The sequence below is a fragment of the Gadus chalcogrammus genome, chromosome 12 (assembly GCF_026213295.1).
Source record: "Gadus chalcogrammus isolate NIFS_2021 chromosome 12, NIFS_Gcha_1.0, whole genome shotgun sequence".
NCBI lineage: Eukaryota > Metazoa > Chordata > Actinopteri > Gadiformes > Gadidae > Gadus > Gadus chalcogrammus.
In genome coordinates this window covers 17,380,584-17,397,013 of record NC_079423.1, presented here as the reverse complement: position 1 = coordinate 17,397,013, position 16,430 = coordinate 17,380,584, and the positions used below count along the sequence as shown (strand labels likewise).

The 16,430-nt window shown below is 49.8% G+C and overlaps 1 protein-coding gene across 3 annotated transcripts in view; it reads left to right on the top strand.

Annotated features, from left to right (window-relative positions):
- rab6ba (RAB6B, member RAS oncogene family a) overlaps positions 1 to 16,430 on the top strand; it is a 35,288-nt gene that overhangs the window by 3,876 nt on the left and 14,982 nt on the right. Inside the window, exons 1-2 of one of the 3 annotated variants that reach the window (XM_056604200.1) lie at positions 7,744 to 7,922; positions 13,175 to 13,233. In XM_056604200.1, coding sequence (XP_056460175.1) covers positions 13,204 to 13,233 — 30 coding nt within the window. In that variant the 5' untranslated portion in view covers positions 7,744 to 7,922; positions 13,175 to 13,203. Of the gene's footprint in view, positions 1 to 7,743; positions 8,021 to 13,174; positions 13,234 to 16,430 lie in introns of those variants that run through there. The other 2 variants (XM_056604199.1, XM_056604198.1) reach the window with 2 other exon arrangements.

Genomic DNA, 16,430 nt, shown 5'->3' with positions numbered 1-16,430 from the left:
ACGTCTCAGCGAGGAAATACAGTTTCTAATCTCAGAGAGACGCGTGAAGAAAGTCTATTTCCACAACGGAGCCACTGGCACAGCGGAGGGGAGGAATGGTCTCTTAAATAAAACATTCCTTCTCTTCTCTTGTCTCCCAGGCGCTCAGACAAGATGGCCGAGCGTTCTGCTGGGGGCTCGACGGAGACGAGTGTTTAAACAGTATAGAAACCGAGCGAGGAGTGACAGGGGAGTGGGATGAATCCCAGGTAAACGTGTTTGATCGGGGAGTTGGAGGAGGGGAGAGTCAGCCTATCTGACACGTCCCTCCTTTCAGAGCCTTTATGTTGGGACTCTGGTTTTATTTAACACTGTCAGCTGTTACTTCACAGCCGTCTGGATCGCTCGCTGACTGCTGCTGGCGGCCTCGGCCAGCCGCCCTGAAATATAGTTTGTCTCTGGTTAAATAAAGGTACGGTCAAATAAATAGAGGATGTTTGAATATGTAATAAGTTATATATCCGACTTTGCTTCGTTGAGATGTTTACTCAAAGGCAACCAGGCGTGTGTGTGTGTGTGTGTGTGTGTGTGTGTGTGTGTGTGTGTGTGTGTGTGTGTGTGTGTGTGTGTGTGTGTGTGTGTGTGTGTGTGTGTGTGTGTGTGTGTGTGTGTGTGTGTGTGTGTGTGTGTGTGTGCGTGCGTGCGTGCGCGCGCGTGCGTGCGTGCGTGCGTGCGCGTGTGCGTCATGAGGTTGAACTGCGTGGGCAGAGCTTGTAGATTTCATCTGCCGGTGGGACAGTGTCTCTGGAGAAGTCTGTCAGGTTCCACTTCTCGTTTCCTGCTGGCGACCATCGTTGGTCTGATATCGATCGTCTCAGCTGTCCATTAATAGCGACATCCTCCCTCCTCGCTCATCATTCTCCCATCTCCACCCGGCTGCAGAGCCAGCTAGCTGCCCGCTGCTGCGCTACGTAGCCTGGGGGCGCTAGCGCTCAGATCTCCTAGCACGGGACTCGACCTGTTAATAGGACACGAAGCGCTGCTTGTTTTCTGTCAAATCCAGAACGTCCAGTTTTTTCGCCGGAACTTCAGCTCACCTCATCAAACGAAGTTCAAGGTCTTAATACTTAGGCTCGATCGATGAAACACACCAGGATGGAATATACTGCGCATCAGACCCTATAGTGAGCCCTTTAGCGGATGCACTCGTTCACAGGGACTTACACATGAGAGGAGAACAATTAAAGTGCAAGCGCTGCACGGCCTGGTTTCTTAAGCAACAGCCAGACCGAGAACGGCTTCAGGAACCTCCGGTGACTGACTGGTTTATCAGGGAGGGGGTCCAGTGCAACGCAGAGTTAGTTCATTAAACACAATGCAGCACTAAACTCAATGTGATGGGAGAGGTGGGTCTTCCAGGAACGTTTTTGAAAGACCACACGACAACGCAGAGTGACAACGCGGCATGTGTTCACGTGTTCATGTGTTGATGTGTTCATGCCCCCACCCGCTCCACCCAGTGGTGTTCTGGAGGAGGGGTGGTGTAGGTAGTGAATGGATCAGTGTGGAGGAACTCAGGCTGGCTGGCGAGGGTCAGGGTCGGAGGTCGTTTGGAGAGATGTCACTTTAGAGGTCTGGGCGTAATTCATTATGAATTCATTATTAAATCATTATTACTTCCAGGTCGTTTTATCTGATTCCTCATTGGTCTCATTTTGGTTATGCAGGAAATGTCAATCACACTTATTTGACGATCTTATTAGTATTAATCAACTTTCTTCTTAATATATTAACTGTTTTAGCTTTCATATTTGCCAAAGCCATTGTAATATTGGTCTAACTATTCCCAGCTTGTGCCTCACACCGTCATGCTCCCCCCTCTCTCTCCTCCCTCCCCTCTCTCTCTCCTCCCTCCCCTCTCTCTCTCCTCCCTCCCCTCTCTCTCTCCTCCCTCCCCTCTCTCTCCTCCCTCCTGTCTCTCTCTCCTCCCTCCCCTCTCTCTCCTCCCTCCTGTCTCTCTCTCCTCCCTCCCCTCTCTCTCCTCCCTCCTGTCTCTCTCTCCTCCCTCCCCTCTCTCTCTCCTCCCTCCCCTCTCTCTCCTCCCTCCCCTCTCTCTCTCCTGCCTCCCCTCTCTCCTCCCTCCTGTCTCTCTCTCCTCCCTCCCCTCTCTCTCCTCCCTCCTGTCTCTCTCTCCTCCCTCCCCTCTCTCCTCCCTCCCCTCCCTCCTCCCTCCCCTCTCTCCTCCCTCCCCTCTCTCTCCTCCTTCCCCTCTCTCTCCCCTCCCGCCCTCCCCTCTCTCTCTCTCCTCCCTCCCCTCTCTCTCCTCCCTCCTCTCTCTCTCCTGCCTCCCCTCTCTCTCCTCCCTCCCCTCTCTCTCTCCTCCCTCCCCTCTCTCTCCTCCCTCCCCTCTCTCTCTCCTCCCTCCCCTCTCTCCTCCCCCCTCCCCTCTCTCTCCCCTCCCGCCCTCCCCTCTCTCTCTCTCCTCCCTCCCCTCTCTCTCCTCCCTCCCCTCTCTCTCTCCTCCCTCCCCTCTCTCTCTCCTCCCTCCTCTCTCTCTCCTCCCTCCCCTCTCTCTCCTCCCTCCTGTCTCTCTCTCCTCCCTCCCCTCTCTCTCTCCTCCCTCCCCTCTCTCTCCTCCCTCCCTCCCCTCTCTCCCCCCTCCCCTCTCTCTCTCCTCCCCCTGCTGGTTCGGTTATTCCCCTGAGCTCCCTCCTTTTGAGGCGGTGCGGGGACACAGTCATCTGTACTTCCCTGTGGAGACGACTGAAAGGACTCAAACACACCCGGCTGCTGCACCTGAAAGCTCAGTCGACTGGAAAGAGTGTGGTGTTCCCCCCCCCCCCACTGGAGCCCCCATACCGGAGCCTATTAGGAAGGCTTTGGGCTTTTAGAGAGTGGTCTCTGGGTGATGGTGAGATGCTTTTATCCACAGCAACTCGCAGTGAGAGTTCAGATCCATTTATACAGTGGGTTTGGAATCATATCCTACAGTGAGTTCAGATATTTGTACACACAGAATCAGATATGTGTATACAGTGTGTTCAGATACATATATACAGTGAGTTCAGATATATGTATACAGGGAGTTCAGATATATGTATACAATGAATACATGTAAACAGGGAGTTCAGATACACGTCATTAAAGACCCTGATGGTAAGATTAGAGAGTTGTAAACTAACAGAGAGAGCTGAAGAGAGCCAGAATAACAATAAAATATCCCTGTCCTCTCCTGCCCCATTTTGTCTTGAAAATAAACAACCCCCGCTCCAGTAGGTTAGGCCGACACCATCACAATCAGAGGACTGAGTTTACTGGTTCGAATATATCAAATCATTATTCTCAGTTAATGATATTTTCAATGGTACCAAAGGTATTTGTTAGTGAGATTGGATACATATATATTTCTTTGGCGTGGGCTGTCGGGAGTACAATCATGAGTAATAAATCGTAAGTGTACTCCTACGATGGTGGTTGGATATAAAGTGTGTGTGTGTGTGTGTGTGTGTGTGTGTGTGGGTGTGTGTGTGTGTGTGTGTGTGTGTGTGTGTGTGTGTGTGTGTGTGTGTGTGTGTGTGTGTGTGTGTGTGTGTGTGTGTGTGTGTGTGTGTGTGTGTGTGTGGTCATTCACACCTCTGGCACCAATCATATTTCAGAATTGGTTGGCAGACTCTGGGAAATGGAACTAAACTGTTTCTAATTACTGTTCATTTGAGTCCCTTCCCCAGTGATATGGTTTGGTGATGGCTTAAGAGAAGGATATTTGGTTTGTGTGGACCCATGAGAAGGATATTAGGATGGTGTTGGCTTATGAGAATGATATTTTGTCAGGATATGAGTTGTGAAATGATTGTGCAGTCGCCAACTTGACATTCAAATCGAGAGCTTTGTTATCTGTTGGCTGATGAGGGAACTTCAACACATCGGATTTTCAGCTGACAGTTTAGCGCTGATCTGTATCTTATGCAAATGATTCCTCATTAAAGAGATTAAACACACACACGCCCACATGGGCACACAAAGTTAAGTGATTTAAGAGGCGTGAAGATGATTTTGTACAGAGATCATATGCTCAAAAGTGCAACGTTTAAGTGATTAACTGACCAGATTAAGCTCAGTAATTAAGTAATTAACTGACATAATTAAGGTCAGTAATAAGTGATGAGTAAACGCAAAGCCCTTGGCACGTTAACTTTGTGGCATTGTGTCCGGATAAGAGTTGGTATGGTACGAAGCGTTTTAAAGGATGCTTTCTTTATCTGCTCGCTGAATCGATGTGGGACTCCACCTGTGTCTAATGCGTGTTCAGAAGTCAACTGCTTGTGTGGTGGGAGAGTTGACCCGGTGGTTAAACGTCGTCGAGCCGCTATCGATCAGTGGTGAGTAAGAGCGGGAACACAACCGGTGCGGAGCGGGGACGGGAGGGCGGGACATCAGGAGCCCTGCCCTGAGGGAGGTGAAACATCTTCCTGTTCCTTCTGGAGGATGAGTCAGTGAACCTCTCTGCTCCCTGATTGGCTGCGTCTGCTCACTGTCTCCACGGTGTCCTAGGGTCCCCGTGGAGACCGCGGGCTCTTTGTTGTCGAGCATCGCTCTTCCTCTTCCTCCCTGACCGCTCTGACTTCATCCCCCTCCAGCCGACCGGATGCTACCACAGGATCTAATTTAAATCTCTCTCTCTCTCTCTCTCTCTCTCTCTCTCTCTATCTATCTATCTATCTATCTATCTATCTATCTATCTATCTATCTATCTATCTATCTATCTATCTATCTATCTATCTATCTATCTATCTATCTATCTATCTATCTATCTATCTCTCTATCTCTCTCTCTCTCTCTCTCTCTCTCTCTCTCTCTCTCTCTCTCTCTCTCTCTCTCTCTCTCTCTCTCTCTCTCTCTCTCTCTCTCTCTCTCTCTCTCTCTCTCTCTCTCTCTCTCTCTCTCTCTCTCTCTCTCTCTCTCTCTCTCTCACACTTTTCTCTCTCTCGGTCCTCTGGTCTCAAAATGGCCGTGATCATGTTCCTCCCTCCTCTTCCTCCTCCTCCTCTTCCCTCCCTCGGTGGTCCGCTCCCCGGGTGCCCCCCTTCCCTCGTCACGGGGGGCTGGGGGGGGGGTTACTCCATCAGAGCCGGGCGTGGTGTCCCCGGGTGGTTCTACGGCAGCGAGCCGCTCCTCCGGCCGGCTCAGAGCAGCGTAGCGGCGGTGGGAGCGGCGGGTTCTGCTCTTTGTGTTGTCAGACGTGCGGCGGCGGCGGCGGCGCTCGGGGCCCTGCTGGGTCTGAGGGCTGAAGGCTCATCCATTATTCAGCGGTCCTGGTTAAGGAGTGCTTCCTCCCGGTGTTTCCTCCCGGGGGCTGAAGGTAGCGGTCCTTCTAATCGAGTGCGGGGCGCTGCATTACCTGCCGCGCGTTCTGCTCGCGTCCGATCGATTCCCCCCCCCCCCCCCCCCCCCCCCCCCCCCCCCCCCCCCCCCCCCCCCCCCCCCCCCCCCCTGCTCCGCCGCGGTGCTAATGCTCGGTAATGTTTCCTCTCGGTAACCTCCCATCAAGGGAGGTTTGAGGGTTGGGAGTTGACACCACTCCTAGGCTCAGGTTCGTAGCCAGACACGTCCGTAGGGCCTGCAGAGAATCCAAATCACATAGAAGTTTAGTTGTCCTTTCATTTGAAAGTTCCTCTGAATTTGTTCCGGACATGGATAAAGTTTGACGGCTTCCCCATTCATGGGAGCTGCTGCTATGGGCTAAAGGCATTAAGATTGGATTTAAAGCCTTTTTGTGGTATTTAAGTACAGACTCTGTTGTGTTTTCTTGAAGAGAACCACACTCATAAAAGGGATTACTTGCAGAGAGATGCTTATTAGAAATGCATGACTGTGTTTTGCTAAAACAGCACTTTCTAGCTGTAAGCGCTTGTTAAGATGCCACTGAAATACAGGAAACAATATTTAGTTTTAATATTATTAGAACACAAGTTTCGCTATAAGAAGACTTTTTTGTTAGGAGGTTCATAAACTCAATGTAAAGACGGTTTGTAGCGGGCCAATCTCATTCCACCGGCCCCCCTTCCTCCGGCCTCGTTCTTATAAGCGTATCACACACCGTAGTAAATCCGTAGTGTACCTTATTATGCAGCATCCTCATCTCCAGATGGCCATCGTAAATCCTGCCTCGAGACGCGTCGAACCCTGTAGTAGCTCCAGCGGAGCGGTCGTGTGTTCAGGTTCATTAAATTCCATCCAGACAGAGATTAATACGGGGGGGGGGGGGGGGGTGACGACCACACCACCCCAGGGACCAGGGTTCAAACCCCGCCTCAGACGGGATGAACGTTATTAATCCCTAAAGGGAATCTGAATACCGTCACCGTGCCCATGACGTAGACAGGTTCCATGACAGTTGGGCAGACATGGAGACGAGCGCACACACTCCTCCGAACCGGGTACAGAATGGGCGGCGTGTGGCTCAGAAGGTAGCGGGTTGGCTGGTAACCGGAAGGTTGCTAGTTCGATCCCCGGCTCTTCCCAGTGCCCCTGAGCGAGACAACCTCCCCCTCACTGCTCCAGATGAGCTGGCTGTTGCCTTGCATTGCCAACGCCGCCGTCGGCGTGTGAATGGGTGAGGCAATGTGGTAAAGCGCATTCACCCATACATACTGGCACGCTTCCACCGCCCAAGCAAGGAAAGGAGATGGTTTAAACCTGATACACACTCGGTAAACACGCTGTGTTTATTCAGCACTTTCCTACGAACCAGCAGCTGCCCGAACCAATGCACAGGGAGCGTCCCACTTTGAACGACTCACTGGGGCATTCAGACCGGGATGACGTCATGCTCGGATCGCTGCTGCTGCTCCTCCTCCCGGCTCTGTCTGTCTGTCTGTCTGTCTGTCTGTCTGTCTGTCTGTCTGTCTGTCTCTCTCTCTCTCTCTGTCCCTCTCTCTCTCTCTGTCCCTCTCTCTCTCTCTCGGGCCCTATGGATTAATATTTCATCCTGTGTACTCTTGTTTAACTCGGTCCCTGTGCACGGTGTTCTGTGCTGATTCACGGGACCACATACCCGGCCCTTATTTATATCCCGGTGTGCTGATGCGTGGGAGGCGGGACCAGGGAGTGTGAGCGTGTTCTCTGATTGGCTGAATAACATCTGTCCACCCTAGACTGCTAAATGGCCCCCGTTTTCTTTTTATGGCGTGACGTTGATTATCCATTACAAGCCGGATAAAATCTGCCCGTTAGTGACATCACAGTCAGCCTACCAGTTGGTACAGTCCACTGGGAAGCCTGGTAGGCCAATCTACCCATCGTACGTCTGGGCTTTCTCTACTCATGACTTTCCATCTAGGGTTAGGGTTAGCCCTTAAATACACAGGGGTGTGCATATTGACTTAATGGATCTCAGTTCCCTCAATGATCGTATCGTTTCTGTGTCTCCTTCAGATTAACGATGATTAATGACTTCCTCCACGTCGTGTTTCCTGGAGGTTATTTGTCTCGTTCGTGGGCAATGTTTAAAAGTATTTAATGCTTTCTTCCAGAGGGGCTGTGATGATTAACCAACACCGTCACAATTAACGACTCGACTAAAGCTAAAGCCTTGTGATGTGTGGGCGTGTCTGCGGAGGATGACGGCTGGTTTAAGAAGCAGCCTCACCTGGCCCGAGTCACACTGATTGGACTCTGGGGCTGCACACCTGTTGCTCGTTGAGTAATCAGTGTGCACAGGTTAAACTAGCCATCAGCACCCACACTGTGGGATACCTCCCGCATGGCAGCCCGTTGCAGCGCCTGCTGTGGTTCATTATACTCCAACTATCCAATTAAAGGGTTCCAACATCACCACCCTGCGTCTTGGTCTGGAGGAGCAGAACGGCTGCCTAGGAGGGTCGTACCATGAGCGTTCTGCACTTCTACTCCTTACCAAAGGAAAGAAATCCACCTGCTGTTCGGTTAGTTCTGAAATAAGAGCAAGAGCCTGAGTTCTGTATCCACCAAACAAAAGCCCTCTTTGTGAGCGGATTGGATCCAGAGCGCATCCGTCTGACAGGTGAGTCGTTAAGGCGGCCTGAGAAACGCAGAGTACCTCACCGTCTGAAGGGAAATGGGTCGCGGTGCTCGAGCATCGACTCCACACAGAGAGAGAGAGAGAGGGAGAGAGGGAGAGGGAGAGGGAGAGGGAGAGAGAGAGGCGACACCCCGTGTTCCGTCTTCTCTAATTGGTCCTTGGGAGGAGGTGTTGTAGCGAGGACGCACGGCGGGAACATAAACTACTCCAAGCTGCCAACGCTACGCCTCAGAGCAGCGCCGCAGGGGGGGTGGTAGTGAGGCGGGGGGTGGAGGTGGTGGTGGTGGTGCTCCTGGAGGAGGTGGTGGTGGTAGGGGTGGTGCTGATGGGGGTGGTGCTGTGTTCCCTGAGCCGTGTTGTAAGAACAACTCCTCATCGTCTGAAGTGATGAATGGGTGTAGTCGTGTTCGGTCTGACCGGGTGAGGAGGAGAGATGCTATACTGGTGACGGTGACTCTGGGAGGCGAAAACAAGAGGTGAACCCTTTCTGTGATCTAGTTCCTGAGTATGGGATGCATCGGGCCCTGTGTGGATGGTTAGATCGTTTTTTTTACCAGAAGTGAACGTGTTCAAGTCCCGCCGCACTCGTCGGTGTTTGTTTGCTCGTGGTGACGAATCAGCAGGCCCTCTGAGCAGGACAATCGACGAGACCTTCGGAAAACGCTCCATCACACGTTCGACGGCGTGCGAGTCAGCCGCCTCCGCGACCCCACAGGCTCACCAGGGGCCCCTGGTGGCCCCCGGCCCTCCGGTTGGGAACCCAGAGAGGGCGGCTCTGAGAGCAGCTGACTCAGCGCGACGGAGCGGCCTCCCGGAGGTCCTCACCAGCTGACCTTCTGTCTCCTAGAGCTGATCCCCCCCCCCCAGAGATGTGTTCGGCCGATGGCTGTCGTCTCCTGCATCTTAATGGTTCTCCTACCCTACCCCCTCCTTCCCTCAAGACCATGGTAACAGCCAATCAGGGAAGGCTCTTCGGAGGAGGTAGGATGTGATGGATTCCTACGCCGAGGAATATCTGTAAGGAGGAGGGGCGCATGCTGTCGTCGATGCTAGCGTAGCGCTGTAGCTATCGATGCTAGCGTAGCCCTGTAGCTATCGACGGCCCCCCAACAGGGGGGGCCGTCGATAGCTACAGCGCTACGCTAGCATCGATAGCTACAGCGCTACGCTAGCGCCTTAAGACAAACGGTTTTGTTCTGTTTTTGTTGTGGTGTGAGTAACGGGGAGGCTGACTCACAGGCAGACAGTGGTGGGATGGGATCGGTCTGAAACTGGAGGTCATTAAGGGAGTTTAGTCAAAGGCAGCCAGTAGACATCGTGAGTTAATGCTCAGCTCCATTACAGGCCTGAGGACGAGGCCGGTAATAAAGGCGATTGATTAGAGCCGTCGTTAGGAACTTTTACTGAGCACTGAGTTCCGCCAAAAGCCTCAAGACTCACTTGTTCAGAATTAAGCTAGACTCTGCATAGCACGTCCCCCCACCACCCCTCTTAAACATATTGTATGTCGTACATCCCCACACTTACAAATGTTACTTGGCATTCTGTAGCATCTTATCCTAGCTAGCTATCTTTGTTGTACACGGGGAATGGGTTAACCTAGTGATTGTTAGTGCTTGGCACTTGGTTCTATGAACATCCTTACTGTACCGACAGCGAAACGTTGTCTTTCTTCTGACAAATGTATAAAGGATAAAAGCGTCTGCTAAATGCCCTTAATGTGGATGTAAATGTACTGAGTATGGCCTGAACCGCCCTCGCACTGTTCCTCTTCCGTTGAACGTCACAGAAGTGTTAACATTCTCAGACGGCAGAGGAACCGTGAGCGGCAGCAGGTGGGAGGAGAAGGGTGACTCCGAGATAAAACCTGGAACGTTTCCCAAGCCCGCGGGGAATCTGTCGATGACAGGACGTCACGATGACAGCTGAGCCGCGGTGGTTTCATCGGGTGCCCTTCCAGCGTTCATAATATTGTGGTGATACGGAAAAACATGCTGAATCGGCAGAGGTCTCAAAATGGAGTCATGGAACAAGTCTCATCAACTGATTCTCCAAGGCGTCTGTGAAGACGATTAGTGGATGTTTCAGGGCTCATGACTCAAAGCTATACATATGTGGGTTGGATTCCTTCTTTTCCAGTCTTCTGTGAGCGAGATGCCCACAGCCCCTACCTGCTGCTTAATGAAAGGTATCTACCACAAACCCTCGCTGTGCGTCTCTGTGGATTGAACCATCTGCTGAATGACTTAATAGTCAAGGAGATTGTCATGTGGAGGAATAACTTGAGGTATCTGCCTCATACCTTCCTAGTTCTATGGTTTAGCGTCCCACTAAAGCTGTTTCAGTCTCTGTAAACAGATGGTGTCTCTTCATCAGGCTGCTATATTGCTGTTTTAGTCACTCAGACCTTGTAAACACAGCTGTAAAAAACGATCTTAAACGCTGTGGCATCGCTATGCAAATGAGCTGTGGCTGTAAATGACAGACATGATGGAGACACAAGGCTTGAATAAATATGTATAAATAGTGTATATCATGTGTTAAAGTGTTCCCTCCGCCCGCTTTCTGATGGTAATCATCCCGTTTATATGCTCTCCATGTCCTCTAGCGGCCCTACCATGTTTTGCGAGAAGTCAAATTGTCCATTTACTGTCATTGTTGCTGTTTTTTAATCGCCTTAAAAAAAACAAAGTCAGCGAAAGTTGGAGCTTAATTAGTATCAGAGCAGTTAAATATACACTCAAGATAGTTCAAGTCGATTGCCTGAGAACGATCTGCACATGGGCAGTGTTGAGACTGTTTGACGACCATCCAAAAGGTTCTGGGTTCGATCCCCAGTGTCTACAGTCTAACCTGTAGGCATCCTAGAGAAAGATGCTCCTTAATGACCTGTCTCTGTACTGTCTAACCCCTACCTGCTCCTTAATGACCTGTCTCTGTTCTGTCTAACCCCTACCTGCTCCTTAATGACCTGTCTCTGTACTGCCTAACCCCTACCTGCTCCTTAATGACCTGTCTCTGTACTGTCTAACCCCTACCTGCTCCTTAATGACCTGTCTCTGTACTGTCTAACCCCTACCTGCTCCTTAATGACCTGTCTCTGTACTGTCTAACCCCTACCTGCTCCTTAATGACCTGTCTCTGTACTGTCTAACCCCTACCTGCTCCTTAACGACCTGTCTCTGTACTGTCTAACCCCTACCTGCTCCTTAAAGACCTGTCTCTGTACTGTCTAACCCCTACCTGCTCCTTAACGACCTGTCTCTGTACTGTCTAACCCCTACCTGCTCCTTAACGACCTGTCTCTGTACTGTCTAACCCCTACCTGCTCCTTAACGACCTGTCTCTGTACTGTCTAACCCCTACCTGCTCCTTAACGACCTGTCTCTGTACTGTCTAACCCCTACCTGCTCCTTAACGACCTGTCTCTGTACTGTCTAACCCCTACCTGCTCCTTAACGACCTGTCTCTGTACTGTCTAACCCCTACCTGCTCCTTAATGACCTGTCTCTGTACTGTCTAACCCCTACCTGCTCCTTAACGACCTGTCTCTGTACTGTCTAACCCCTACCTGCTCCTTAACGACCTGTCTCTGTACTGTCTAACCCCTACCTGCTCCTTAACGACCTGTCTCTGTACTGTCTAACCCCTACCTGCTCCTTAACGACCTGTCTCTGTACTGTCTAACCCCTACCTGCTCCTTAACGACCTGTCTCTGTACTGTCTAACCCCTACCTGCTCCTTAACGACCTGTCTCTGTACTGTCTAACCCCTACCTGCTCCTTAACGACCTGTCTCTGTACTGTCTAACCCCTACCTGCTCCTTAATGACCTGTCTCTGTACTGTCTAACCCCTACCTGCTCCTTAACGACCTGTCTCTGTACTGTCTAACCCCTACCTGCTCCTTAACGACCTGTCTCTGTACTGTCTAACCCCTACCTGCTCCTTAATGACTCTCTGTACTGTCTGGCCCCCTACCTCCTTAATGACTCTCTGTACTGTCTAGCCCCCTACCTCCTTAATGACTCTCCAAACTAAGTTTCTTTGGAGAACAGTGTCTGCTAAATGACTTAATGTTGTTATAATGAGAGAGCGTTCAGATAACCTACCTCTGCGTTGATTCCCCATGCGGTCGCTAATGACCGCCCATGCTAGCAAGCTGAACTCTATAAGTACCCATAATGCATCAGCGTGTGAGCCAGCAGGTGTCTGAGCGCTCTCTGGGACGGGTCCAGAATGAGTTCTTAACATCTCGTAATATATGGAGTCATGTTCTTCCTAGACGGGCCTCTAGATCATTGGTTCTCTAACTTGTTCTGCTAGTGTACCACCTCTAAGATATTTTTCACCGGCACAAAAAATTTTTGGGAGAAAGAATTAACATAAATAATATGCGTGTGTTTTATTTGGCAGCGCAACATGAAACATCAAAAGGGTGCAAATACTGAAAATGAAGTGAGAAACATGGGCCTGGGCTTCATGCAACTGTGAAAAAAGAATAGTTTTTATTTTAAGGTGTACCCCCCTGCAGTACTCCAAAGTACCCCTAGGGGTATGCTGCGTACCCCCATTTGAGAAGCAGTGCTCTAAAGGGGTGCAGGAGAGCCTGGATAATGGCCTGAGCCTTTGGCCAAACCCCCTGTGTGCCCGTCTCCCCCGTGGACCATGCTGCCATGGCGACCCCCCCCCCCCCCCCCCCCCCCCCCCCTGTGTGGTCTCCATCCTAAACCCTGGAAGGGGAGGGGCGGGGTTGCAATGGAAGCATGAGCCACTGCTATTTCTGTCATTTTGAATGATGCGCAGACCTTTGACATAAGTGACCAACCGGGGGAAACGCTGACAGTTGTATTACAGGCTGCTGCAAATGTCATTTATGACCGGGACACAAAACTAGCTGATCTTCACTTTTCCTCGTTTTATTCTGAAGAATATACCCCACAAATCTGCTGCTGTTTGCATCTAGGGAAGCAATTCCCCAATATAATATAATACATTTGTGTTGTTTTTACGTTGTTTGGAGTCACAATTGATTTGGAGTGGACTGCATGTCATAGTTGAACCCATCTGCAGTCGGTGATGGTCTCTCGCCCGCTGCAAAACATTAATGTACTGTTTGTTCTGTTTGTTTCTTGCAGTTGGAAAGACGTCCCTGATCACTCGCTTCATGTACGACAGCTTTGACAACACATACCAGGTAGGTTGGAGAATTATATTACCAGGGAGGTGGGGTCAAAGAGATGCATTTTTACCATGTAGGTGTTGTAATAAAGATGTGTTTTACCAGGAGATGGAGATGGAGATGGAGATGTATAGAGAATGGGTCTCTTATGTAAAACAAGCATTAAAGTACAGTATACTGTGTAGTCTAACTGGATTACTTGTCTCATTTCCACCCCAATGTTTAATTATTTGACTGTGTGTTTTTGTGTTCTAGTGCGTTTCAATTGGTGTGGGTGTTTCGGTTGGTGTGTGTGTCCTTTTTGTTTGTGTGCATTTGGTTGGTGTGCGTCGGTGAGATTTTGTGTGTTTCTAAACGACGCCTTGAGGCTGTGTCTGACCTCTACCACACCTGCTAAGCACATCGTATTTCCAAAGCATAATAACCAGCCATGCATCTTACTGCCACAGAGAGACCCTTCCTCCTACTCCTCATCCTCCTCCTCCTCCTCCTCCTCCTCCACACTGCAGAACGCGTCCAAAACACTCTGTTCATTGAGTTACTTTTTAATAACGTGAATATAACAACTCGCCAAGGCTAATATTACCCACCGCCGCGATATTTCGGGATCATAAACGTATGCGTTTCTTTATGAAACATTTTCTCTCTTTGCTGAATGTGGGTGTTTTTATTTTAGGCCTGTTCTTGTCCTCAAATGTCACATTAATATTGATGCATCGTTGCCATGAAATCACGGCATGTCCCTGGATTATTAAATTACCGGCATTGCGACGGCGTTTCTCCTTCCTGTCGGGATACGAAGGGGAATCCAGACCACCCCCCGCCGTTGGGTAAAGGGAACGGCAGAGCCCTGGACTCGGTCAATAAGATTAGACGGACGTGGCTGAACTCTGAGCTAGCTAGCTTCTCTTGGGACGGTGAGAACGATCCACCCCACAAACAGCGATGTCCACTCTAAGGTCTTGGATAGATCAGGTCTGCTGCCCCCCTCCCTCGTAGACCGTCTAATCTATCCATTTATCAATCAATCATAGATCTGGGCGGGCGACTCTTTCCTGATTGGTTCTGAGAATTCAGAATTCACTAGCTAGTTAGGGTGTGCCCTTTTTTAAAAGGCAACCGCACTTTATTTCCCAAACTCTTATTATGAAATCCAAACATCGCCAACTCCCTCCCGCGGCCTCCTTCCACATCCCCTAAATGGTCGTCTTCAATCTGTCATCAAATCTAAATCAAACTACACGTAATCTTTAAAACAAATATTCCCAGCTTTTGATATTAAGTTTGTGCACCATCTGTTTGATGGTGGTGGGAAAATGTCTGGACTGCATTTGACCGAAGAAGAGCCCTTATATCCTCGACCAGATTACACCACTCTGCTGCTGTAACTCTGGACTTAAACTCTTTTCTATTGTGGTCGTAGCTCGGAGCTTCTGCAGTCACACAAGGGCCTCAATATGCCCCTCGGTTCCCTGGCATTCAGAACATGGAACTAGTAGCTAATAGCTAACTAGTAGTACTAAGGTAGTTTAGGGGTGTAGGGGTGCTAACCCCGGTGTCCACAGACATGGCGGACACCCCTGTAACCTTCTGGTCACTGATTGGGTAGTTTCGCTCCTCACCTTTTTATACTGTGTGGTGAGGTCCTTGGAAAAACGATGAATCAATTTATTGTTATTATGGGAAGACGTATATGAATCCATATTCAAAGGAGACATATTTCTACTACCAAATACAATCCAACCTATCTAAATTGTTGCCTGTTGTGACGGTTCACATGATGAGTTGTAAAGCTAGTGATGTATCGTAGCATCTCTAGTACAGACCCTCCCCTGAGGTTCCCTATGAAGGCTCAGTGGTGGAGCGCTAGTTAGCATAGCAAGCGTTGCTTACCCCACCCAGGACTCCTTTCACTGGATGGAGGACAAATTGGTACAATGATCCGGATTTAGCGGCGAGCTACAGTCGGTCTCTCCCTGTCGTTAGCACAACAGAGGATGTAATCCATATTGTGTTCACGTTTTTGTCATGCAAATCACCCACGCAGATTAACACAAATATATTCTCTGCCCCGACACCGGATTCTTGTTAAGAAATAAATGGCTAAACCTGGCAGAACAGAAGTACATGTCCCTGCTATGCTAATAATTAGGCTCCAACTTTCTCATGTTTTGTTTTGAAGGCAATTAAAAAGGGGAACGATGCTGGTTATTAACTTGAACTTTTAAACAAAGTCCATGTGCATGGATGTCGCCGATACAGTTTTTAGTTTAATTGCTATTCAGAAGCAATTAGATCCCCAATGTCCAGTGATTGGACATTTGGGATCTAAGAGCTACGATACTTGACGACGTGTATCTGAATTAACTTTGGCTAAACATGTCTGCTAAACGACTACATAGTGCCAAATAGTTCTCATTTCTGCTACCGATCTTCTAGAAGCAACAGAAGGCTTTAAATATGTTTGACTGTGAATAATTAATTTGGTGAAAGACAAGGAGAGCAGTTACGTGTTTTTGTGACCGGTTCTTCAAACACATCCATGATGCCAACAAGCAGCCCAGAGAGAGAGAGAGAGAGACGGGGAGGGGGGTGAAGGAGAGGGGAGGACGAGGCCGGTGGTGCTGGTGGTGGTGGAGGTGGAGGTGGAGGGTGGTGGAGGTGGTGGAGGGTGGCCGACGGGGAGCTGTCAGACCTGTGGTCACGGAGCTGTGACCGCGTCAGGTCCCGCTCCGCTGGGCCGACTGCCCACACGTCCGCCCGGTGTAACTCTCCCCGGGGTGGAGTACCTGCTCCGTGTCTCCGCGGGGAGGTGGGGGTGGACGCCGGCCATCTCCCAGAGGGATGATGAGGCAGAGCAGAAGGATCAGATAACGTTGATTAGACACTAGGCTGTCACAGCGGCAGAACGCATACACGGTGCTCAAATAAAGAATGTAAATAAGAGAACGACTGAAATACTCAACATGAATCAATGTAGGAGTAGTATTATAATTAATGTTGAGGTAAACATCGGTTATAGTAGAGGTTAACACGATTTTCTACATTATGAAAGGACGGTGCAGATGGGATGATATGCTATGATATTCAACCCAGCAGTATTTCTCAATAATTCATGAATGTTTGTTTCATATTTTCCCTTTCTATCAACTCAAAATGGTGGTTCTCAGTTTCCCCCTTTTATGCCAGTAGAGATCTGGTGAGATGAGTTT